At 49.3% G+C, this 25,054-nt stretch overlaps 1 protein-coding gene across 9 annotated transcripts in view; it reads left to right on the top strand.

Annotated features, from left to right (window-relative positions):
• The window catches only part of ANKRD27 (ankyrin repeat domain 27), a 53,498-nt gene that overhangs the window by 11,625 nt on the left and 16,819 nt on the right, over positions 1-25,054 (top strand). For 8 of the 9 annotated variants that reach the window (XM_029204704.1, XM_029204696.1, XM_029204670.1 and 5 more), the window contains 18 exons: positions 4,663-4,773; positions 6,654-6,810; positions 7,758-7,912; positions 8,355-8,414; positions 8,886-8,939; positions 9,046-9,111; positions 9,199-9,275; positions 10,106-10,227; positions 11,303-11,381; positions 11,879-12,011; positions 16,625-16,717; positions 17,839-17,966; positions 18,471-18,553; positions 19,379-19,494; positions 20,713-20,805; positions 22,193-22,390; positions 24,313-24,372; positions 24,464-24,583. In XM_029204704.1, the coding sequence (XP_029060537.1) occupies positions 4,663-4,773; positions 6,654-6,810; positions 7,758-7,912; positions 8,355-8,414; positions 8,886-8,939; positions 9,046-9,111; positions 9,199-9,275; positions 10,106-10,227; positions 11,303-11,381; positions 11,879-12,011; positions 16,625-16,717; positions 17,839-17,966; positions 18,471-18,553; positions 19,379-19,494; positions 20,713-20,805; positions 22,193-22,390; positions 24,313-24,372; positions 24,464-24,583 (1,905 nt within the window). The remainder of the gene's footprint in view (positions 1-4,662; positions 4,774-6,653; positions 6,811-7,757; positions 7,913-8,354; positions 8,415-8,885; positions 8,940-9,045; positions 9,112-9,198; positions 9,276-10,105; positions 10,228-11,302; positions 11,382-11,878; positions 12,012-16,624; positions 16,718-17,838; positions 17,967-18,470; positions 18,554-19,378; positions 19,495-20,712; positions 20,806-22,192; positions 22,391-24,312; positions 24,373-24,463; positions 24,584-25,054) is intronic. The other variant, XM_029204688.1, reaches the window with a different exon arrangement.

The following is a 25,054-nucleotide window of genomic DNA, read 5'->3' as shown; positions in this document are numbered from 1 at the left end:
CCTGCGAGCCGAGTTTGGGCCCTGCCCTCACAGGCCGGCTGAGGGTGGAGGTTGGCGGGCCTCTCACCTGCCCCAGCCCCTCCCCGGGTTTGGCCGCCTTTGATGCGACTGCCTCCACGTCCTCCACCGTCCGCTCTCTGACTGATACATGGAGGCTCCTCTCCCAACGTCCCCCCATTCCAAGCCCAGAGGCCTGTGACACCCATACACTGCTTCTCATGGTCACCTATTCTTGTAACCATCCAGCTATTATGCACCGTGGCTTTTTCAGAGCCAGCTGGGCAGGCCTGCTGTACCCCTGGGTCTCTTGTCCATGGAGCTATGGCAAATGTTCTCTAGGTTTCCCTGGTGGACTGCACGTGGGTCCATTTGCCTGTAGGAAAAACAAAAATGACAAAAGGGGATTAAATTTGGTCCTTTTATTGTGGCCCTCTAATTATGGGGTACTCAGGCTTCTGAGGGCTAGCCTAAGAACCCAGCAGCAATGGCTTCCGCGTTCCAGAGAACTGACTTTCCAGTAAATACCCATACAGCTGAGCTAAGGGTGCTGAGGTCCATATTCCAGTTCTCAGGATTTGTTTAGTATAGATTGAGGTGACAGACATTGAACATCTAGGCACTGTGCTGGGTTTGCAGGGTTACACGGATGAAAGGGGAACGCAGCATGCCTTCAGGGAATCCCAGAAACAGGCCATTTGCAGCACAGAGGGATGAGTATTAGGACAGAAGTGGTCATGGGCTCCTGTGGAGTGGCTGACCCAGCCTGGGGAGGAGTCAGGAGGGCACCCTGGGGTGATAAGAGTAATGCTGCTTCTTGCTTTTATTCTTTCTTTTCTTTAATGACGATTACTTATTTAAAAAATTTTATAAAGGGGCTATAATAAAAAAGTTTTATTGTTAAGCTCTGAACTGAGTAGGTCCCTAACTTATGGTCTGCTTGGTCACTGTAAAGTTTGTGTCCTCCACACCGGCTGTTAAAACTTCATGACCTCGGGACTTCCCTGGTGGCACAGTGGTTAAGAATGTGCCTGCAATGCAGGGGACATGGGTTCGAGCCCTGGTCTGGGAAGATCCCACGTGCCGCAGAGCAACTAAGCCTGTGCACCACAACTACTGAGCCTGTGCTCTAGAGCCCGCGAGCCACAACTACTGAGCCCATGAGCCACAACTACTGAAGCTCACGTGCCTAGAGCCCGTGCTCCGCAACAAGAGAAGCCACCGCAATGAGAAGCCCACACACTGCAACGAAGAGTAGCCCCCACTCACCGCAACTAGAGAAAGCCTGCGCGCAACAACCAAGACCCAATGCAGACAAATAAACAAACAAACAAAAACCAACTCCATGACCTCTGTTCCAGAGGTAGTCTGAACCTCCATCTTACGAGAGCCCCCAGGCACCTGGCCCTGTCTCCGGAGGGTGGCTTCATAGCTGCTCCACCCTACTCCTCCGTGGCTGGCTTCCTCACCCCGGTCTCAGCAGGATCCTGGTGGAGATGGATGGGGCCACAGAGAGCCAGCCCTGGCTTGTGCTTGCAATGAAGTGCCCCGGGCAGCATTGTCTGCCTGAAAACTTTGGGGGAGTCCCTGAAATTGGAGGCCCCCAGTGCACTCAACAGATATTGATTGGCACCTACCGTATGGTGAGCAGTGTGCTTGGTGATGGGGATTCAGTGAAGTAGGAGCCGGTCATGCCTTATTCAAGCTAAGGAGGCGGAGAAGATGTGTGTAAACAGGCTCACAGAATGCAGTCACAGGTGTGGGGACAGGGGTGGGGTGTCTCTGAAGCACCTCAGAAGTTGCTGGTCCCTCGGAGGCCCTTCCTTAGATGGGACTATGTGACTCTTTGATCCATTGAGCTGGAGTGGGGCAATCACTTGGCCTGCGTAAACATCCCCTAGACCCGGTTCATGCTGTCCCCTGGCCTGGGGCCAACCCTTGGGTTTCCAAGATCTTTCTGTGTTCACGGCTGCCTTGAGGCCACCTAGGAACCTTGAGGCCGTTTCTCAGTTCTGGCTCATACCTGAGGGCCTCCCGTTTCTTTCTTTAAGTTGCACTTTCATTAACATTTAAAATTTTTATGTTTTTCTCCCCCATTTCTCATTCCACATCTGCTACCGCCAAGCCCATTCAGGACCTTTGCACATGCTTTCTTCTGACAAAAATGTTCTTCCCTTAGATCTTTAGTTGGTGGTTCCTTCTCTTCATCCATTCCTTGCTCAAAAGCTACTTCCTCAGAGACCTCCCTAACCACTCTACCTGAGTTAGCGAACCCTTGCCCCACTCCAGTCATTCTCTGTCCTGATATTCTGCTTTATTTTCTGCATAGAACTTACTGATATGTGGAATATGTGTTTTATTATTCAGAAATCTCTATCCTCCACTTAGAATGTAATGTCCATGGGGACAAAACACCGTTATCTCCAACAGTGCCCAGTGTCATGAATATTGAATGAGGAAAAAACAGAAAAAACAGACTCAAATTTTAATAATTAGTTGAATAAAGTTGGCTATCTGAAAATTTTTTTAAAAACTTATTATGTTTAATTTCAAACATGTACAAGTGGAACAAATCATGCAATGCACCCCACGCCCCCATCACTCAGCTTCCGCAGTGCCCAGCTCAGATGCCAGCACATCTCACTTCTAACCCTGCTGCCCTCTCCCCTTAGCCAGGGGACCATTTTGAAGCAAATTCCAGAAAATTATATAAGGTAGTCATGTGATTTCATCTGTAAATATGTAGGAATGTAGTTTTAAATGATAAGGACTTAAAAAAGTAATCACATACCATTATCACAGCTAAAAAATTCTTCAGTATCTCCTTACTGTTGTGAAATGTCTAGTCACTGTTCAAATTTCCCAGATCGTCTCATAATTTTTTGTTTGTTTTCCAGTTGGTTTGTTTAAATCAGAATCCAAAGGTGATCCACACATTATTCTGGATTGGTAGGCCTTTTTAAAAAAAATTGAAGTATAGTTGATTTACAGTATTATGTTACTTTTAGGTGTATAGCAAAGTGATTGAGTTATATATATATATTTTTTTTCAGATTCTTTTCCATTATAGGTTATTACAAGATATTGAATATAGTTCCCTGTGCTATACAGTAAATTCTTGTTGCTTGGTATGCCTTTTAAATTTCTTTTCCTCCTAACTTTCTTGAGCTAAACTTTGAAAAGAACAACTAAACTGTACCTACTCAGTGTGTAAAACTGGATCCATTTTGACATGTGTGTAGACTTGTGAAATCATCACCACAGTCTGTTTTTTTAACTATAAGCCCCACTTTCCTCGTTTTCCTTCTTTCCTCACAATTCAAGTATCAAGGTCATTCATCCTGTAGAGTTTCCTGCCTTCTGGCTTTTGCCGGTTGCAGTCCTGTGGTGGTATTTACCATGGTCCTCTGGTCTCTGTATTTCCTGAACTTGGTAGTTAAGTCTAGCTCTGGGTCTGATTCAGTCTTGATTTTTTGCAGAGAGGCAAGCCCACTTCATAGACAGTTGTGATCGTCCATCAGCGAGGGCCTCCCTTTTCTGCCGTGAGCAATTGGCGTATCCCTCGTGGGGAGAGAAGCTCTTTCTGACCTGCCTGAGGAAGCTCCTAATGACAGCTGCTCTTGAAGGCCCCAGAATTTCGTGGTGTCTTCACAGAGGAAACTCCAGCAGATGCTGGGCTGTGCTCCCTGCTCCCAGCACTGGCCTCCAGGAGGCCACAGGACTGGGCTGTGGTGAGGTGGGGCACAGGAGGTTGAGCCCTGGCTCTGTCACTCACTGGCTGCGTGCCCCTGGACAAGTTGCTGAACTTCCTTGAGCCTCAGTTTCCTTGTCTGTACAGTGGGGATGGTGCATAAGCTGCTTTTCTTGCGCCAGGCTGCTTTAGGAGCTGGGGCTCTGAGGGACTTCACCACTTTGGTCGTCGTCTTCCAGGTGCACTTGAATCTGAGAGATTCCTCTTAAACGTGAGTCCCTGGGCCAAGCACAGATCCACCTGTGGTTGCCAGGGCAGCTCCTTGCCTTTGCTGCGTTGAGCAAAGAAGCTGGTGCCCAGTCAGCATGGTGGCCACGGTGGGACCAAAATTCATGTTTCAGGTTGAGCCTGCCCCAGAGACACAGTCTGGCACCTGAGACATCTCTGGTGGAGGTGGCAGCCTGCAACAGGAAACTATTTCTGTGGCTGGTAAAACAAACTGTGATCACAGTTCAGCTTAAAAAAGCATAGAAAGAAGATGGGAAGGAAACTGTCTTCATTGTGCTGCGTTTATCATTCAGGTGGTGGGATTCCGTGTGATTTTTTAGTTTCACTTTTCTGTACTTTCCAAACTATTGTTTCTTCATCTGGAATCGTTCCTGAGCCTGCTGAGGACAGAGGGGGCCCCTGGGGTAGCTGCAGGGAGGGCCCAGCAGGGGGGGGAGTGAGCCCTCCAGTCTGAGGCCCCGGGATGGGAGAGGCGCGTGCTTCCTCCCTCGGCTGGGTGGGGGCCTCAGCTTCCATCACAGTGACAACAGATCAGCTGCTGCCCCTTTGGCCAGTGACCCCAGAGGTTCTCTCTGCCAGCAGGTCCCCGTGGCAGTTCTGCTGGAGCATCTTTGGACGGCTCGTGTTCTGCTGAAGTTGTAAATGACACGTCTATTGAGTATTCACCCTAATTTTTTTTTTTCCAGGTGTTAGTACCCTGCAAAGGAAGCCTGTCAGGCAGTGTTCAGTCTACTTGTCAATTTGAGTCCTATATTTTGATCCCAGTGGAAGAACACTTTCAGACCTTAAATGGAAAGGTATTCTTTTGTTTCTTGTGGGTCAACCAGGGCCACTCACTCAGTGTTTGGGAGTGGGGGAGGGGAGAGAATCCTGCTTCTCACCCTTTCACGTCTGTGTTACATGATGGCTTTGACACCACAGCAGCCCTGCTACCTTTGAGGGCGGAGGAGCTGGCTGCAGCCAGGAGGTGAGGCGGGGCTGGGCACCTCTCCCTCAGCCCGTGGGTCTTCTGCCGGGGAGTCGGGGAGTGGCTGGGACACCTCCCCAGAGAGGCCCTGTCAGAACAAGCTGTTTATCCCCAGTGCCCTTGGGATCAGGGATGAATTTCTAATTTAAGAATTTTTTGTTTTGAAATCATCTCAAACCTATAGAAAGTTTCAGCAAGGTACAGAGAACTCTCACATACCTTTCTGCCCAGATTGGTCAGCTGTTAGCATTTTGGCCACATCTGTTTTATTTCCTCACCCCTATCCCCATCTATCCATCTTTCTGTCTATCTGTCTACACACACACATTATTACTTTTTCTGAACCTTTTTCAGAAAGACTAAGAGTTGCAGACACCATGTCCCTTTGCTTCAAAACAACGTGTATTTCCTATAATACAGCATAGTGATCACACAGAAAATTTAGCATTGGTAGAATACGCTTCTCCAACATACCGTCCTTTTTTTATCTTTTTTGGTTTTTTTGGCCGCACCCCAGCATGTGGGATCTTAGTCCCTGACCAGGGATCGAACCCGCGCCCCCTGCATTGGAAGTGCAGAGGCTTCACCACTAGACCACCAGGGAAGTCCCAGCATACTGTCGTTCAACAAATTCTGCTCGTTGTAATACCCTATTATAGCAAAAAAGATCTAGTTTTTTAGATCCAGGATCACATCTGGGATCATGCAGTGTATTCGGTGGTTAGTCTTTTTAGTTTCCTTCCATTTGGAACGGTTCCTCAGTCTGTGTCTTTCATGACATTGACATTTTTGTCTTGCTTTGTAGACTCTCCCTCAGTGTGGGTTTCTCTGATGTTTCCCATGATTAGATCGCAGTTATGCCTTTTCAGTAGGAACGCCTCGGAAGGGTGTTTTATCTCTCTCAGTGCATCATGTCAGGAGGCACGTGACGTCAGTCTGTCTCATTGTTGATGTTAACTTTGGGGTAGGCATTCTCTTATTTTTTTTAAGCAGAAGCATATAGGTTCCGAGAGGGGGTGGTTCCATCCCTGGTCAGGACTGGCCGTGGTCCCCAGCCTACCCGCAGTCAGGAGTGGGGGCCCACACTGGTGTAGCCGGGGCCGTGGGCACTGGGGGTGGGGTCGAGGAGGGATGGGTCCAGGGGGGTGGGTACCAGTACGCCAGTCTGGGGTGAGGGGTGGTCTGCAGCCCTGTGGCTCCCAAGCATGCTGCCATTTTCCTGCCAGGGATCTGCTCACCACAGCTGCCCGTCAGTTTACTTGTTCTCTTCCTGGTACCCAAATCTACCAAGAGAACAGAGGCACTGGGCTCATCGTGGCTGGTCTTCCTGGGCACCTTGGCCAAGGCCAGAGTGATGAGCCATGGAGGGGATGCAGCGCGCATCCTTTGGTGCTTCTGGGTTGCAGCGTCGGGTCATTCTGACCTCTTATTCAGAGAGGAGAACCTTCTTTTTCCTTTTGCGGAGGGTACAGTGCTTTTGGGTTGCAACATGTGAAAAGGATCAGGGTACTATGTAGCTGGAGTGACAGGGTGAACAAAGAGGGAAGAAACCATGTTAGTATCAGAAAGCAAGCTGGAAGAGTATTGGTGCCCCCCCAAACCCACACTGCAGCAGAGGCAGGCGGGTGGGGTGAAGTGCCGGATGGGGACCAGGCTGAGGGGTCGGCAGTCACACGGGCTGCTGGTGCAGTGACGGCTCTCTTGTTCCAGGATGTCTTTATCCAAGGAAACAGGATTAAACTAGGAGCTGGTTTCGCCTGTCTTCTCTCAGTGCCCATTCTCTTTGAAGAAACTTTCTACAATGAAAAAGAAGAAAGTTTCAGCATACTGTGCATAGCCCATCCTTTGGAAAAGAGAGAGAGTTCAGGTATTCTGGGAGAAAACCCCTTTCTCCTGATTGGGAGAAATGTGCTTGTTGAACTTCCTCCTGACGCAGCTGTTGTAAACATCCCATAAAATATTCAAGAGCCCGCTAGAAATCTGCATAACTGTTTACAATAATTCCCCCTAAAACTTAATCAGAAAGTCATCCTGAGCCAAGGTGACGTGGATTAGGCTGCTGTGTGTGGGTTGCACATGTTGGGTGTTACACACATAGACCTTAGTGGGAATGGCGCCCCCTGGAGTTGTGCAAAGTGGCAGCCCTGGCTTTGTCTCTGGGCCTCAGCTTTAGGGCTACCTCTTACAGCATTATTACCCACCCAGCCCCACTGCTGTGCTTCTTTGAGATCTCATTATTTTTTTAAATTATATATATTTTTTGCAGTACGCGGGCCTCTCACTGTTGTGGCCTCTCCCATTGCGGAGCACAGGCTCCGGACGTGCAGGCCCAGCGGCCATGGCCGCTCCATGGCATGTGGAATCTTCCCAGACCGGGGCACAAACCCGCGTCCCCCGCACCGGCAGGGGGACTCTCAACCACTGTGCCACCACGGAAGCCCTAGATCTCATTATTTTTAACAGATACTAATTCTTTGGTGCTCCACGAAGTTGAGATAACAATTAATGTGCCAAACACTCCTATCTGAGGCTCTTATTGTCAGGAATCAGGGCTTCCTCACCACAGCCTCACAGGTCATGCCTAGGGTCCCAGATAATTCAGGTTTGGTCCCAGGAAAGGGCTTCAAGAGGACCAGGCTCTCTGGACCCCCAACTGGGCTGCTCTTGGGCGATATCTTGAAATAAGGTCATCCCTCTCCTCCTGTGGAAGATGGAGCGTCAGATCCTGGAGGAGCAGGACAAAGGGTTGTGGGACTTGCCCTGTTAGGAAACAGTGAAGCCTTCAGCCAGCCTGACCCTCTGTCTCTGTTTCAGAAGAGCCTTCAACACCCTCAGATCCCTTTTCCCTGAAAACCATCGAAGACGTGAGAGAGTTTTTGGGAAGACATGCAGAGAGATTTGACAGGAACATCGCTTCTTTCCAGCGAACGTTCAGAGAGTGTGAAAGAAAGAGCCTCCGTCATCACATAGTCAGTAGCCGTGTCTTGCTTTGCTAGGCGTGCCTTGTCTCAGGCCAGTTCAGAGCACCAGGATCCCTCTCAGTTCACTCTGTAACTTTGCTGCCTCCATCGTTGGAAGTTTTGTTTAAATGTTTCTTTTTACCTATAAAAGTACTACAGACCACTGTAGAAAACTTGAAAATCACAGAGAAGTATAAAAATGAATATTGTTATCATCTATGTTAACCCTAAGGGGAATTTTTCTTCCTACTTTTAATGCATGTACCTAAAAAAAGTTGAAAAACAAATCACACACTTGATTTGATAAGCTTGCTTTAGGATTTAGAGCTTGTCACCCAGGAAATCCATTTTGTGAAATGTTCTCTTTGCCCCAGGGCACGTTACACGTCCCGGGTTTTGTGTCGTGGCCCCGGGTCATGAGGGTGACCGCTCTCTGCTCTGTGTTGCACAGGACTCCGTGAATGCTCTCTACACCAGATGTCTCCAGCAACTGCTGAGGGACTCCCGCCTGGTAAGCAGCACGACGTTCAAAAGAGATACCTGCCAGAGAGAGAGGGACAAATAGCATGTACCACTTACGCGTGGAATCTAAAATATGCCACAAGTGAGCCTATCTACGGAACAGAAACAGTCTCACGGACATAGAGGACAGACTGGTGGTTGCCGAGGAGGAGAGGGTTGGAGGAGGGATGGAGTGGAAGTTTGGGGTTAGCAGATGTAAACTATTATATATAGGATGGACAAACCACAGGGTCCTACTGTATAGCACAGGGAACTATATTCAACGTCCTGTGATAAACCATGATGGAAAAGAATATAAAAAAAAGAATATGTATGTATAACTGAGTCACTTTGCTGTACAGCAGAAATTAACACAACATTGTGAATCAACTAAATAAACCAAAAAAAAAAAGAGAGAGAGACTTACAGTTTGCCCACGTGCTAGGCCATGCTCTGTAACTGTACTCGTCTTGTCCTCCAGAAAGTGCTCGCCAAGCAGGAGGCCCAGATGAACCTGATGAAACAGGCTGTAGAGGTAAGGGGCCAGGGCAGCGAGGGGAGAGAAGACGGCAGTGCCGGGGGCTCCTTTGTTGCCCACCCCCCACTCACATGCCTTGAACTGGGTCCTGTTGATTTCACAGATGTATGTCCAGCACGATATTTACGACCTGATCTTTAAATATGTGGGGACCATGGAGGCAAGTGAGGTAGGTTCTCCATCATCATCATCCAGGATGGAAGCCCTGTTCTAAGCCTTTTAAGACATTTGAAGCTTCATTAAAATCTCTTGTTAGGATGCTGCCTTTAACAAGATCACAAGGAGCCTTCAAGATCTTCAGCAGAAGGATATTGGTGTGAAACCTGAGTTCAGGTAAGGGTTTGCACTGCTGCGGCCGTGTCCTCAGGGGCTGGGGCACCGTTCGCCATCCCCCCCCCCCCCCGAAGCAGCAGTGGCGGCACTGATTTGACATGGTTCAGACCGTGGAGCAGGGCAGTTATTTGTGACCAAAGATAAAGGGGCTGAGGTTGGCAGATGACTGTTTCAGAGCTGGCATGCTCCTGCACCCGTCTGCCAGCATCCGGTGAGTGGGAGCCAGAAGGGGTGGAGTCGTACACAGCTGGTCTCTGGGCAGGCATGCAGCTCACCCACGTGGGCCCTGCACACAGATGTCTCTCCTCACCTGCCAGTCTGAGGGGCCCCTGCTTTAGGGGCATCTCCTTTTGGATTAAGTTTCATTTTATTACAAAAATGTCTAGGGACTTCCTTGGTGGTCCAGCGGTTAAGACTTCGTGCTTCCCTGCAGGGGGCACGGGTTCAATCCCTGGTTGGGGAACTAAGATCCTGCATGCCGTGCAGCTCAGCCAAAAAGTAAAAAAAAAAAAAAAAAAAATCTAAATTGTTTATGTCTAAACTCCCCCCCACCCCCCGCCCATTGGCCAATTTCATTCTGGGGCTAAGGCTTGCTGATTTTTTTCCCTAATTTTCTGGTGCAGCTACATCACCTGGCAGCTTGATTGGCACCTTGAAAGCTGCTGGGTTTTGCCAGTGACCCGAGTCAGATTACTTCTGAGTTTCTAGTTTTGTTTGGCTGTACTTACGGTTTGCTGTAAGAAATGTGAATCTGAGGTATGGGATTAGATCCGAGAAGGAGGGCCCTCACACCGTGGTCTTATGTGGTCACTTTCCAAATTATTTTGCAGCTTCAACATACCTCGTGCCAAGAGGGAGCTGGCTCAGCTGAACAGGTGCACGTCCCCGCAGCAGAAGCTGGCTTGTTTGTGGAAGGTGGTGCAGCTGATCACCCAGTCTCCCAGCCAGAGAGGTGTGTGCTTGGTGAAGGGACCTGCAGTGGGGTGGCTGCATACATCCAGCTGCAAACATCTGTTGAGAAGCAGTGCCATCTTAAAGGGTCATAGAGATGGGTGGATGGGCAACAGAGCATTTCTGTGTGAGTGCCCTGGCGTCTGATCTGAGGAGTGGGTGCCTAGTAATGGGGGTCGGGGGGGCAGGGTAGGTGAGGCATCTTTAGGGTGAGAAAATGCTGGTGGAGAAGCAGCGGCCTCAAAAACAAGCCAAACTGGTGATGGAAACATGGGGGTTCAACTGTTAAGTTGTTCTCTCTAATTTTGTATACGTTTAAAATTTTGCATTATAAAAAGTAAAAACAAAATAAGCTAAGAAAAAAGTAATGAGAAGGCAGATCTGTGTGGGCAGATAGGGGGTGATCTTCGAAGCGTATTATCAGTGAATGAAATGAACAGGAGTGTGTATGGTACCCTTCCAGCAGTATTGCGGAAAGGGGGCGACTCTGTATCCATATATACAATGGGGAGATCATAGACTGTGGACAGGTACATGGGAAGCAACAGCAGTGGCCTCTGGGAAAGAAGTCTGGGTGACAGGGATGGGAGAGATGTGCACGGTTTGCTCTTTTGTACTTTTTGAAATTTTAAATGTGTGAATGGATTACTTAAACAAAATTTTAATGAAAACAACAGAGTCAAGCTGCAGATCGGCATTAGACTCTGAGGTGTATAAAAGAGAAATGATCCCAGGAGGAAAGAGGCTTTTGGCAGCGGCTCTGGCACGCCTTCAAGTTGTATCCACCATTGCTGACTTCCTCGGGCTCTTTATCTGTCCCGGGAGGTAGCGAGGGGTGGTCTGCCTGCAGTTTGCTTCTTCGGCACGTGTTCTGAGGATGCTAAGCATTCATTTTCCCCTGGAGTCTGACATCTATTCAGGACACTAGAAAGGAAATTGTGCGATTGAACTTCTCCCTGATGTGTCATCTTCCTGGATTGTGGTTTTGTGGGTTGGATGGTGGGGGGGGAGTTGATAACACTTGTCGGTCCATTTGAGTCCCAGGATGGCTTTGAACATGTGTTTCCCCCTTGCAGTTAGCTTGGAGACCATGTGTGCTGATGATCTGCTATCAGTCCTGTTGTATTTGCTTGTGAAAACGGAGATCCCTAATTGGTAATATTTTTTGTTAAAATGCTTTTTCAAAATGGCAGCACTGTACTGGGGTGGTTTTAGTGTCACTCTAGGAAACTGAGTGCCCCTTATGAGCCAGGTACTGCCCTGCTTTCGTCCTGCAAGGGGTGGCTGTCATTCCATGTACAGATGGGGAAACTGAGCCAGCAAGCTTACGTTTCTCATTCTGGAGCATGTGGCTAGTCAGTGGCTGAGCGGGAAGCAGACTCCAATTCTGTCTGGCTCCAAAGCCCGTCCTTTTCCCACAGAAATGCAAGTTCCCTGTATAATTACCAGCTTTCTAAAAACTAGCCCATTCCAGGAAAGTCGCAAGTAGCTTTACTTATTTTCCTAATTGTGCTCCCTCTAAATAAAGATCCAGGGACAAGCAGCCCTAGCTCCCAGGTGCTAACCGACTTGATGATGAAGCCAATAGCATTGTTTCTGCCAAAGTGTTAATTGGGTATACAGCAATAAAACTTTTTTCTTCCTTTTATTAGGATGGCAAATTTGAGTTATATCAAAAACTTCCGATTTAGCAGCTCAGCAAAAGATGAACTGGGATACTGCCTGACCTCAGTTGAGGCTGCAATTGAATATATTCGACAGGGAAGCCTCTCCGTTAAGCCACCGGTAAGACCTCCCTCCTTCTCTGCCCCTTTTTTGTGGGTGTCACGGCGTGTGTGATGGGGTTCTCAGGGTGGTGTGGGGGAGGGGCAGTCAGAGATGCTCTCCTCAGAGAATGGGGCCTCAGCCCAGTGAGTGAACACTAGCCCCCTGTAGGTTGTGAAAGTTTGCGCGTTATCTTGTCCTTCACATTGTTGATCTGCTTCATTAATCCTTGTCATCCTCAAAAGCACACGGGCAGAAGGGGAAGCTAGAAGCGGTGAATTGGGGTATCCTGATCATGATGGGCAGGAGATGAGATTACTAACGTCTGCAGTTTTCAGGACTCAGTGGCCCTATTATTATTTTCTTGGTTGGTTGGTGAGCTTTGGCTAGTGGAGGCGATGATGTTCCCATGAGAACTGTGAGACTCTTGAACCAAGATTGCACTGCTGGCTTATTTCACTGCCATACCAACCAGCAAAACATGACAGTACTCACAGAAATTGCAAAGTTGAAATCAATCGAATGAAGAGATTTCTGTATTAAAAACCAAGAGTCCTGGGACTTCCCTGGTGGCGCAGTGGTTAAGAATCTGCCTGCCAGTGCAGGGGACACGGGTTCGAGCCCTGGTCCAGGAAGATCCCACATGCTGCGGAGCAGCTAAGCCCGTGCGCCACAACTACTGAGCCTGTGCTCTAGAGCCCGCGAGCCACAACTCCTGAGCCCACATGCTGCAACTACTGAAGCCTGCGCGCCTAGAGCCCGTGCTCGGCAACAAGAGAAGCCACTGCCCCGCAACGAAGAGTAGCCCCCGCTCACCACAATTAGAGAAAGCCCGCATGCAGCAACAAAGACCCAAGGCAGCCAAAAAAAAAAAAACCAAAAAAGCACCAAGAGTCCTGAGGATTGAACTTAGATCTTAATTTTCCCCTGATGTTAGACGCTCCCAAAGTAATAAGTTGAAACACGTGGAAAAGAACATAGGCCTGTTTAGACAGGACCACTCGGGTACAAGCAGTTCCCTGAATTCATTTATTGTTAACATGTTTATGTATTTTCTAGTCTTTTTCCTTGCCATGTATACTTTACATAATTGAAATTGTAATGTAGATAGCCTTGTATACTTTTTCCCCAAAATGAATAGTTCTATTTTTTTCTGATTAGAAAACTATTTGCTTATAAATAATATGTGAAATATAAAAAGTAGCAGTGAAGACAACAAAAGCCTCCCATAAACACACTAGTTGAGGATGACTCATTAACATTTTGGTATATGTCTTTTTTCTGCACTTATACAATTATATTTTTAACCAGAATTTGAGCTTATGCTGCACTTGCTGGCACATAGCCTGACAGTATCATGGTGCTTGCTGAAGAATTAAGTTCTGTTCTGATTTGATTGCCTACACACATACGCAGGTGAAATTAGAGGCTGTGCATCTCATCTCAGATGTGGCTGGCTGTGACTCCCGTGAAAAGTTGTTTCTAATTTAGGGGGAAATCATTAACATTCTAGAATGCACACGTGTGTGCTCACGGGCGCCTCTGCATACACACAGGTCTGCAGAGTCAGAAATGTCACTCGGGGCTTCCCTGGTGGCGCAGTGGTTAAGAATCCACCTGCCAAGGCAGGGGACACGTGTTCGAGCCCTGGTCTGGGAAGATCCCACATGCCGTGGAGCAACTAAGCCCGTGCGCCACAACTACTGAGCCTGCACTCTAGAGCCCACGAGCCGCAACTACTGAGCCTTGCGTGCATACTGCAACTACTGAAGCCGGCACGCCTAGAGCCCATGCTCCGCAACAAGAGAAGCCACAGCAATGAGAAGCCTGTGCACCGCAACGAAGAGTGGCCCCCGCAACTAGAGAAAGCCTGTGCCTAGCAACAAAGACCCAGTGCAGCCAAAAATAAAATAATAAATAGATAAATTTATATATATATAAAAAAAGAGATGCCGCTCACTTCCAGAGTTGGGCAGCAAGATTTCTTAGTTTGAATTGTCTTCTGTGAGGTTCTAGGAACACGTGTTGTTCCCATGGTGCCTGCGGAGGTTTTCCATCATGGCCCTGCCCTTCTGGTTCTTTCCCTCTGATGGGTCTCCCGTCCTGGACCCACTACCCTGCAGAGGACTTGCCTGATGCTCCTTGCTGGGGCCAGGGGTGCCCCTTGTCACCTGGAGGAAGGTGCCCACCTCTTGAAGGTGCTCCCGTCCCCTTGCTGCACCCATCCTGTACCCCAACCATCCTGCTTTCTTACTTTCCGTGGCATCTAGGCAGGAAGTCCAACACTTGAAGGCCTTTGGCCAGAGAGTAAAGAGGTGGTTGACCAAACACTAACAGTCAGCTTCTCACACATACTTTTCCTTCAGAAAATATTCCAAGTGGAATTGTGGCAGTGTTTGAGGGGTGGCCCCTCTTGTGCTGGTGTTGGTTTGAGTCCAGCCCTTGGGCAAGTCAGTTTGTCTCTCTGAGCCTCTGTCCCTCCTATCTACACTGGGGATCATGTTACGTATTTCACCCTTGCCAGGTGGTTGCGAGGATCAAATGGCATATTTGAAAGTGCCTTTTCGAAGTGTGACGTGATACTGATGCCCTTCCTTGATCTGGCAACACCGGCATCTGGATGTCTCTGTTTCCTGGCTGTCTGGTGCATCCTGCGTGGATAGCCCCAAGGATGGCCGTTAGCTTGGTTGGGCAAGGGGGGGACACAGCCCAGTGCGCCCGTCTTGTCTGGGCTGTCAGACCCTGGTCCTGCCCTCCCGGATTGGAGGGTGGTTGGTCCCCCTGGACTTGCGACAAGGTTGCATCATCCTCTCGGCTGGCCATGGAGCCCGAGCCTTGGGTCTTGAGTGGGTCAGGCCTGAGAGATGTCCTTTTACCTTTATGGACAGAGCAGGTGTTGTGGCTTCCTTGTCTTTCGTGATGCCAGCGTTGGGATTCCGTCTGTGGCATTGCCTGTGCCTTAGTGCAGTTCCATCTAGGAAAGTGCGAGGCCACGGCTGCTTGTTGGTATTGATAGAATTTCCCGGGGAAAGAACCCAAGTGTATCTCCACACAGCAGGTGAGGTTTCTGAAAAGCATTAAGGACTAAGTGTTAGGAAATCAAATAATGTTTTACTGTTGACTCTTTATGTACTATAATGTAGTTTCACAGAAATTTTCTCCCCAAGACATAATCATACTTGAGATGACCATAAACATTCTTTGAGCATGTTCATTAATGAAGACTTGAGCTTTTTTGAAAATAACCATTACTGGGATGACTATAGATTTACCTCTGTGGACAGAAAAAAATGGAGGAGAACCTTGAAAGGATCTCTACCCTTCTCTGCTCCAGCTTTGCAGGTCTTTTTCACATTACTGGGCTTCCAATAAATAGTATTTACCTTTTCCTGAATTGGTCTTAGCTGGTATGCTCTCTCTTCTGGTTGCTCATTCTTCCCTGACCAGTCAGTCCTGGAAGACCTGCCTCTTTTCATCAGTGCCCTTCAAACAGTCACCTAAATGGAGGAAAGAGCCCCAAATTTACCTGAACAATAAGGTCTTTGATGTTTCTCTGATTTACAGCTCAGCTGTAAATCCCTGAATAAAACAGGTTGATCGAGCCTTACACAGCATATACCGACGGGGAGCAAAGGTAGCTCTACGTCTGAGGGTTGGTGTTTGTCTGCCAAGACAACTCCATGAGGGCGGCTGGCATGAGGGGCCCTGCTTGGCAGTGGGCCCCAGAAATGCTGCCACCTCTGTCTTTAACTGGACCTCTTCGTCAGAACCTAGGGGGCCACAGAGAGAAATGTTCCCATAATTTTCTCCGGGTTTGGTGAGTTCTTCTGGCAGCAGCTGGCTGGAAACAATTCCATCTGTCTCCCACCAAGATTCTTTTCGAGGAAGTTAATTTGTTACCAATTTAGTCACAGGTGCTCAAGTGAGCACTGAAGTGTCTCACTAGAAATGATTTCATAGAGAAAGGATACATTTTTAGATTTCTATATCCAGGTAAAAATTACCTGCACTGTGAAGACCTGAGTTTATTCTTGGGGTGGACCCCATATTTTATTGGACTTTGGGCCGGTGGCCGTGTTGTCTGATGTTTTAGTAAGTATGTTCAAAAAGCAGGACCCTTCTCTCTCTTGCTGGTTCACACTGGGAAGGGTAGACCAGCCTGTCACATGGTTCCCCTGTCTGTGGACCCAGGTAACATGCAGCGGACAGGGCTCTGCAGGCATTAGGACAGATGTTTTGAGAGGAGGGGGAGGCCGGGACAATCCAGGTTTCCACGTGGGGGATGGTGCTGTGTGCATGCCACATTTCACACTTAGAGATGCCACATTCCACACACACACACACACACACACACACACACACACACACACACACACACGGAGCCATCATGCTGCCCCCTCCCAGATTCCTGCCGGGAAGCTGTCATCAGAGCCCCACTTCCTGGAGAGGCAGACAGGGAGCCCCTCTCCCAGCCTGATGAGGGTCTGTTGTGCAGCTCCCTGGGGGCGGGGAGAGGCACTGCTGGTCCTGTTTTGTGGGAAACAGCAGGGATCGTTCCTGGGTCCTCTGTTTTCAAGGATCTGCACTGACAGCTCACGACGTGTGATAAAACGGATTGTCGGCTTTTCTTGCAGGAGTCCGAGGGATTTGGCGACAGACTGTTCCTTAAGCAGAGAATGAGCTTGCTGTCTCAGCTGACCTCAACTCCCATTGACTGCTTGTTTCAGGTAACACACGCAGAGGTCCTGCGGGCACAGATATGTGAGGGGCTCTCCATCCTCCCACACCTCTGTAGAATCCATCAGGGTGGTCTGTGTAGCTCAGTGCAGGGGTTCATTTTGTGCTCGAGGGAGTGATACGGATGCTGGATCAGCTCGGCTGCCCGTCTCCCCCGACGTGAGCTGCGCTGTAGCCCCACTGGGCAGCATAGCGAGGGCACCGGGCCCTGCGTGTGGAACCCTCTGCCCGGCTGTCCTCCTCTCCCCATTTGGCGAAACATGGCTGGTCCTTCGCAGTCAGCTCAGTGGCACCTCACTGGCAGCTGTGCCAGAACTGATGCCTCTTCTTGGCTCCGGGAGCCCCAGTTACAGATGTCTGTGTGAGTGTGCTGGGCTGGGAGCAAGGCGCCTGGTGCCGGGAGCCCCAGTTACAGATGTCTGTGTGAGTGTGCTGGGCTGGGAGCAAGGCGCCTGGTGGTGGTGTGATCCTCAAGCCCAGGCAGGCGGCTCCTTCCTCAGATCTGATCTACCGCTGGGGGGCTGGCGAGGTTCCCTACGAGGCAGCCGTCAGAGGGCCGCCCGGGGCCAGGGTGGGTTCCATGGAGGACCCAGAGCTATGCACCCCTCAGAACATCTCACTCCCTGTGGGGAATGCATCCAGGCCTCACAGGGGCGAGCCCTGCAGGTTTGCTTGTTGATGGGGTCTTGTGATAATTACAGCTGTCCTGCAAACCAAGGCTCTATTAGATTCCTAGACGATTTGACCCTTTAATGGGGGTCGAAGTCTACTCCAAGGCTCAGGACGTATTGCCCCCCTACTCCTGTGGCTCTGGGAATTTTGTCATGTCGTTGTTTCTTTAGCTTTGGAAAAACCCTAACATTTATAAAAATAAAAGAGAGTAGTGCAATTAAGGAACTCCCGTGTAGCCATCTCACAATCCTGTTTCATTTCTATCCCCTGCCCCACTTTTCCCCATCCACCCAAATTATTTTGAAACAAGTCCCAGAGAGCAAATTGTTTCGTCCATCCATACGTAGATGTGCGTTTCAGTAAGGATGCTCAGAAAATTCACACCTTAGAGAGCGAATAGTTCCTTCATATCAATAGTGCTTTTGATGTCACCTTTTAGCACATCGCATCAGGTAACCAGAAAGAAGTGGAAAGACTTCTGAGCCAGGAAGACCGAGATAAAGATGCCGTCCAAAAGATGTGTCACCCACTGTGCTTCTGTGATGACTGCGAGAAACTCGTCTCAGGGTACGAGGATCCTATGTGGGCTCAGCGCCAGGAAGGGGGAGACTCGGGGCCTGGGCGGAACTTTCCCACTTGTTTGCTGTGAGATTTGGAAAAAGGAACTTATCCTCACTGCACTCTGCTTCCTCTGCTGTGAAGTGGAGAGAGTAACGTCTGTCCCTTTGGAGAATCAGGTGGAATAAAGATTGTAAACATACCTGGCACCCTGCTCGGCTGCTTTACCAGGGGAGGTGGGCAGAGGGCGTGCCCCAGGCTCGGAAAGTGGATTTTAGGATGGGAGGACTGTTGGCTCCTGCCTGTAACCTTTCTGGTTTCCCCTTATCCTTATTGGGCTCTTTTGCTGGTTGTCAAGGCCTGGAGGGGTGGGTGGGGAGAGAGGCCCTGCGGAAGTCGGGGCTTCTGCTCTCTGGGACACGGTAGAGGAGACCCAGCTTGGATCATACCTGGAGATCTGTCTTCTTGTCCCAGGACCCTGGTGTATTTCTCTGTATCCTCTTTCTCTTTTAGGAGGCTGAATGACCCCTCCATTGTCACTCCATTCTCCAGAGACGACAGGGGTCATACACCGCTCCATGTGGCTGCCCTCTGCGGTACGTGGGCAAAGGGATGGGGCCGAGGGTGGCCCTGCAGAGAGTGGGTGGCTGCTGGGTCTTACCGTGTGGATGCTTGGCACTGCCCCTGGGCTGGTGGTCCAGCCAGGGAAGGCTTGAATCTGAACTATGAGAATGGTCTCAGAATTGGGGTTCTTATATTCCTCCTTTAAAAAATATAACTTTACTGTCTTTAATTTATTTTTTTATTCTTTTTTTTTAAACATTCTTTTCCAGTATGGTTCATCATAGAATACTGAATATAGCTCTCTGTGCTATACTGTCTTTTAAAGTACACATGCAAAAAAAAATGTGCACTTTCAAGCTAGAAAACACAAACATCTGTAGTATCACCCGCCATCCTTCTGCCTCCCAGAGATCATTTTGATTCATGACTGTCTGAAATGTCAGCATGCTTGTGAGTGTGTGTGTATAAAATAGGTGATGCTGTGGGGATCATACTTTTCTGTACGGTGCTTTTTTCACTCGGCAACACGTAAGAACATTTCTCCATGTCAGTATTTTTTTACTGGTTGCACAATATTCCATCCTGTAGATTGATGCACCATGGACTCTTCTGTGGACGTCTAAGGCTCTTTTCTCCTACCTTCTGTGGCTGGGGGCTGGACTGCAGCCGAGTCCCCTCCAGGGGCTACCCCAGAGTGTTTGGAATCTGCAGAGGCTGACCTCACGTTAGCACTGGTTCCCCCCAAGCAGAAAAATGCCTCCCGGCGTGTCTCGTGCCAGGGGATGAGAGGGTGAAATAATGCCATGGCTTCACTTGCAGGGTTTGGAAAGCCCGCTCTCTTCCCTTCTGTTCTGTAGGGCAGGCATCCCTCATCGACTTTCTGGTTTCCAAGGGCGCGGTGGTGAACGCTACAGACTACCATGGCTCCACCCCGCTGCATCTTGCGTGTCAGAAGGGCTGTCAGAGCGTGACGGTGAGCATCTGGGCTCGGACGGGCTGGCTCTGCACGTGGCTTTGCAGGGCTGGCCCCTCTTGTGTTCCACACTGGCTCGGTCGGGCCGCAGGGAGGGCTGGGGTCTCAGGCACCTCACGGAGGGTCTGCTGGGCAAAAGCTATTAGGTGTAGATTTGAAATGTCACGGTAATATGGGGGAGGAAGGGTGGGGCTGTAGATTTTTTTTTATCTCTAAACTTTTTTTTTTTGTATCATACTTTTTAATAATGAGATAGGATTTTCCTTCACCCACCCCCAAGATACTAGAAATATTTTAAATAGGGCCCCAAGATGGACTTTCCCATAGACTTAACATCTACTGATGAGAAGACGGGCCAGAAACTAAAAGGCAAAATTATTTTGCCAGTCAGTGATGTTTCAATTTCAGCATAAGTTGTTTGGTACATAAAGTGCCTCAGTTACTGCTAGTGATTGATGGGGGTTGTTTTTCTTTCTTTCTTTTTTTCTATTTTTAACTTTTATTGGAGTAGAGTTGATTTACAATGTTGTGTTAGTTTCACGTGTTCAGCAAAGTGAATCAGTTATACATAAACATATATCCACTCTTCTTTTTTTTTTTTTTTTTTTAGTAATCTCTAAACTTTTTATCAGGAAGGATAAGAGTGTTGATAATATTTTTTGCTTTGGTTTTTCAAAATTAAAAAAAATTTTGGGGGCTTCCCTGGTGGCGCAGTGGTTGAGAGTCCGCCTGCCGATGCAGGGGACACGGGTTCGTGCCCCGGTCCGGGAGGAGCCCACATGCTGCGGAGTGGCTAGGCCTGTGAGCCATGGCCCTGAGCCTGCGTGTCCGGAGCCTGTGCGCTGCGACGGGAGAGGCCACAGCAGTGAGAGGCCCGCATACCGCAAAAAAAAATAAAATAAAATAAAAAATTTTTGTTTAAAAGTATAGTTGATTTACAGTGTGTTAGTTTCAGGAGTATAGCAAAGTGATTCAGATATATATGTGTGTGTGTATATATATATAATGTATTTCTCTCTCTCTCTATAATATATATTCCTTTTCAGATTATTTTCCATTATAGGGTTGATATAATTTTAATTGTAGTGTAAGTAGATAAGGTTGAAAACGGAGACCAGCGACTTCCCGCTGTGAGGCTCTAGGCCGTGCTCCTGAGGAAGCGCGCGCCTGCACTGCCAGGCTTGCTGGTGCTCACTGCTCTCCCCTCTCCTTTGGAAGCTGCTGCTGCTGCACTACAAAGCCAGCGCCGACGTGCAAGACAACAACGGCAACACCCCTCTGCACCTGGCCTGCACCTACGGCCACGAAGACGTAAGTGGTCCTTGCTGCGCCGAGGGCGGCCATGTTTACCCTTTCTCACAGAGAAAAGTGAATTTCCAGTCGGTTGAATGTCGTATTTTATGTTGACAGTTATTGGAACATTTGGCATATAATTTTTTTAATTAAAAAATTTAAAAACACATTACAGATGCTGTATTGAAATAACAGAAATCTAAAACATAATTGTCTTTTCCTGAAATGAAATCATGTGCATTCATCTCCGCTACCATCTGCTTCTTACCTTTCTTCATACTCAATTTTTACGTTTTATATTTTTAAAGAAATATCAAGGAATTTCATCATTTCCGTGTTTGCTTAATATTTAACTCTGTGTGTGTGTGTGTTATTTTTTTCCTAACCACCCTCTCTCACTTCTCTCCATGCTAATATCCAGGTAGATTTATACAGATGTGGGTTGAGCCTGGGTTAGGTGGTTGATGAGCGAAAACGAGATCATACCCTACACAATTTTTTGCAGCTTATTTTCCTAACTTAATCATGGACATCCCATAGGTCAATAAATGTAGATCTAACCCGTTCTGTAATCGCTACACATAGTCTATGACGTGTGTTGTGTCAGGGTCCTTAAGACCACTCCCCAGTTCAGTGGTTCGCTAGGAGGGCTCACAGGATGATCATATGGTTGTATGCACAGCTGTGATTTATTGCAGTAAAGGGACACAGAGCAAAATCAGCCAAAGGGAGGGTCCAAGGATGAAGTCCGGAGGAAACTAGGTGCAGGCTTCCAAGCGCATCTCCCTGTGGAGTCACTCAGGACAGCTTATTCCTCCAGTAACGAGTCCTTAACAACACGTGCAAAGTGTTTTCCTTCTGGGCAGCTCATTAGGGACTCAGTGCCCAAGATTTTGGTTGGAGGCTGGTCGTGTGAACACCCTTTTGCCTAGAACATTTCAACATTCCAGACTCCCAGAAGGACAGCAGGTGTTCAGCATAAACCACTGTTGGACAAACTAGGCCCAGTGAGCCCCTCTCATCAGTCAGGGGACTGTGAGAACACTCCCCAAATCCAAGCTCCCAAGGAATATCGCAAGTGAAGGGGGCCAGCCTTGCAAGCAGGCCTTTCCGGGGATGGCGGTCTCAGGCCTGCTCTGGTGACTCCTTTCTGCACATGATGTGCGACGATTTATTCAGCCATTTCTTATTGATTGGCAGTTGGGTTCTTTAAAAACAAAAACAAAAACGATGTGTCCTGATCAGGTGATCTGGAACCCTGGAGGTCTAATGTTCTGTTACTGTATGTTTGCTTGGCAGATGGTGCCTTGATCGAATTGGGACGTGGGCCGAGGCTGCGGGCTGCACAGATCTGCCCAAGGCCGGGCCTGTGAGTTCACAGTGGCCTTTACCATTCTGTTTGCAGTGTGTGAAGGCTCTGGTCTACTATGACGTGCAGTCCTGCAGACTAGATATTGGTAACGAGAAAGGAGACACTCCCCTGCACATTGCTGCCCGCTGGGGTTACCAAAGCATCATAGAGACGTTGCTACAGAACGGAGCGTCCACAGAGATCCAGAACAGGCTGAAGGAAACGCCCCTCAAGTGTGCATTAAACTCAAAGGTAGCCTTTTTCATCTCGGAGCAGCAGTATGACTTTAAACGATATCAGCATCGCAGCTTAGGTCTTGGCCGAGCTGTTCAAACCGTGCATTAGTCCCCAAGGCTAGAACTTGGCCGCATCTTCTCTGCTGCACTCGGGACCTGGTCGTTCATGGGTTTTACCTATTCATCTTATTTTCCATCTTAGTAGGCGATTTTCGCAGTGTCATGCCAAGAGCTGCTCCCAGCAGAGTTTGCCCCGGCCTCTGAGTGCTGTTGGTTTCTGGGCAAGTGGAGTGAGAGTAAATGGGACGGTGGCTCCGGCCGGGAAGAGCGGGGACAGGGTGTTGGAAGCAGCAAGCATCGGCTCTGTTTTACTGTTCCTTCACCCTCAGCGCCTAAAACTTTATTCTGATTTGGCCAGCTTCGAACGTCGTTGGGTGTAATTTCCTTCATAAATGATTCATTAATAAACTACTAGCCCATCCTGCTGGTAATTTCTGGAAGCACATAGTTTGGGGCCACATGTCATGCACTGCTTGCTCATGAGCAGGTGGGGAGTGATGGGAGCTTCCAGAGGCCAGGCCTTCCCAGCAGCAGCTCTGTTGCTGGGAACAGCTTCCAGAGGTCTCGCCTCCCAGCAGCAGCTCTGTTGAAGGGGTGTCCTCAGAGAAACGTGTTTGGCCAACTAGCCAGAGGAAGCCAGGGCCATGTGCGACGGCCATCCGAGGTCCTGATGCCCAGAGCATCCCGGCTAGTGGCTCACATAGGTGATGTCATTTTAATACAGGTCTCCAAGTGTCTCCCTTTGCACAGGCCCTACTTTCTGCCTCTTGATGTTTTATAATTTCCAGTCCTCTTCTAGGGAGTTCTTTTAGTTTGTTCATGTCTTCTTCTAGGAGTAGCACAGTTTTTGTTTTTAAACCACTTTATTGAGGGATGATTGACATACAAAAAGCTGTACGTATTTAGTGTATACAACTTGTTGAGCTTGGAGACAAGTCCACACCCATGAGACCAACACCACAATCTGTGCCATAAATACATCCATCACCTCCAGAAGTTTCCTCCCGCCCTCTTTATTTATCGATTATTATTATTATTTTGTGTGTGTGATAAGAACACAACATAAGACCTGTAGGAGTGTGGTTTTTTTTTTTTTTTTTTTTTTTTGCCGTACGCGGGCCTCTCACTGTTGTGGCCTCTCCCATTGCGGAGCACAGGCTCCGGACGCACAGGCTCAGCGGCCATGGCTCATGGGCCCAGCCGCTCCACGACATGTGGGATCTTCCCGGACCGGGGCACGAACCCGTGTCCCCTGCATCAGCAGGCGGACTCTCAACCACTGCGCCACCAGGGAAGCCCAGGAGTGTGGTTTTTGAAGGTTTAAATCCCTGCTCCTGACCCGGGGGCCTCAGCTGCCCATGCCCTCAACGGGGTCTCAGCTTTGTAGCAGCCAGAGCCACGGGACTGGGTGATACCACCCTTGGCCTGAGATGCCCATGAGGGGCTGAGGGCACCTCTGCACTGGAGCTTCTCCAAAGGCCTTTCCAGAGGGAGTTCTGCAGACACAAGGAGCAGATGGCTTTCTGGGCTCAGCTCCGAGCTGGTCCCACTTAAGACCCGTGGCTGCCAGTGGAAAGGTCACACTTCAGGCCTGTGGACCACCAGCCCAGGCTGGATGAGGCAGCCTTTGGGGCCCCTCTGTGCCTGGGCTTCCTTTGTCCGCTGAGCCCATTCGTGGGGAGCACTGGCTCCTGCTGTTGAACTTAGCATGGTCCTGAGTAGGTTCCCGCCTGCTCTGGGCCTTGGTGTCCCCCCGTCTCTCCAAGGGCCTGCCTGGGCCATGCGGCTTTCCAAGGAGGTGGGCGCAGTGGGGCCGTAGGGGTGATGAGACCTTGGCGACCCATCTCAGTACTTTTCGCGTCCCCTTTGGCCTCCTAGATTCTGTCCATGATGGAAGCCCACCATCCGTCCTTCGAGAGGGAGCAGAAGTCTTCAGAGGTAAGAGAACGGGGCTGCGCTTGCCGGCCCTACTTGAGACCAGCCTCTTGTCTGGCCCTCACCCACCCCTCACCGGGCTCCCTGGCTGCAGGTGCCCGCGCGGCCCCCTCAGTGCTCCGTGGATTCCATCAGCCAGGGCTCCTGCGCTTCCAGCTTCTCATCCGCGTCGCTGAGCTCCAGGCAAGAGGAGCCCAGAAAGTTCTACAGGGAGGTGAGGCCCCCGGACCGGAGGGCAGAGAGGGGTGGGGGGCGGCCTGTGTTCTGGGGGCCAGTTAGAGAGCCCCTGGGGCAGCGTGTCTGCTGTGGCGAAGGTCAGCGCCCTCGAGGGAAGCCCGGCCAGCCTCACCCTGCTTGTCCTTCATGGACGGACGTGTGTGTGTGTGTGTGTGTGTGTGTGTGTGTGTGTGTGTGTGAGAGAGAGAGAGAGAGAGAGAGAGATGGGAAGGGGGGTATTCTAAGAAAAGTACAGGTAAAGTCACCTGTAGGTCCACTGCTTTAAGATCATTTTACGAAGTAAATTCTCTGCCCTTATCCCCCTCTCTGTCAGCACCCTTGTTAACCTGATGTGTCGCACTCCTGACTTCCTGCAGAGTTTATGTAGACGTGTACATGTTCTCACACATTGTGTTTTGTAAAAGCTGACTCATAGCCTGTTTTGTTTGTCTGTGTGTTTTTTTCCGTC

The sequence above is a fragment of the Monodon monoceros genome, unplaced genomic scaffold (assembly GCF_005190385.1).
Source record: "Monodon monoceros isolate NGI ecotype Baffin Bay Population unplaced genomic scaffold, NGI_Narwhal_1 Super_Scaffold_10, whole genome shotgun sequence".
Taxonomy (NCBI): domain Eukaryota; kingdom Metazoa; phylum Chordata; class Mammalia; order Artiodactyla; family Monodontidae; genus Monodon; species Monodon monoceros.
This window is presented reverse-complemented; position numbering and strand designations above follow the sequence as displayed.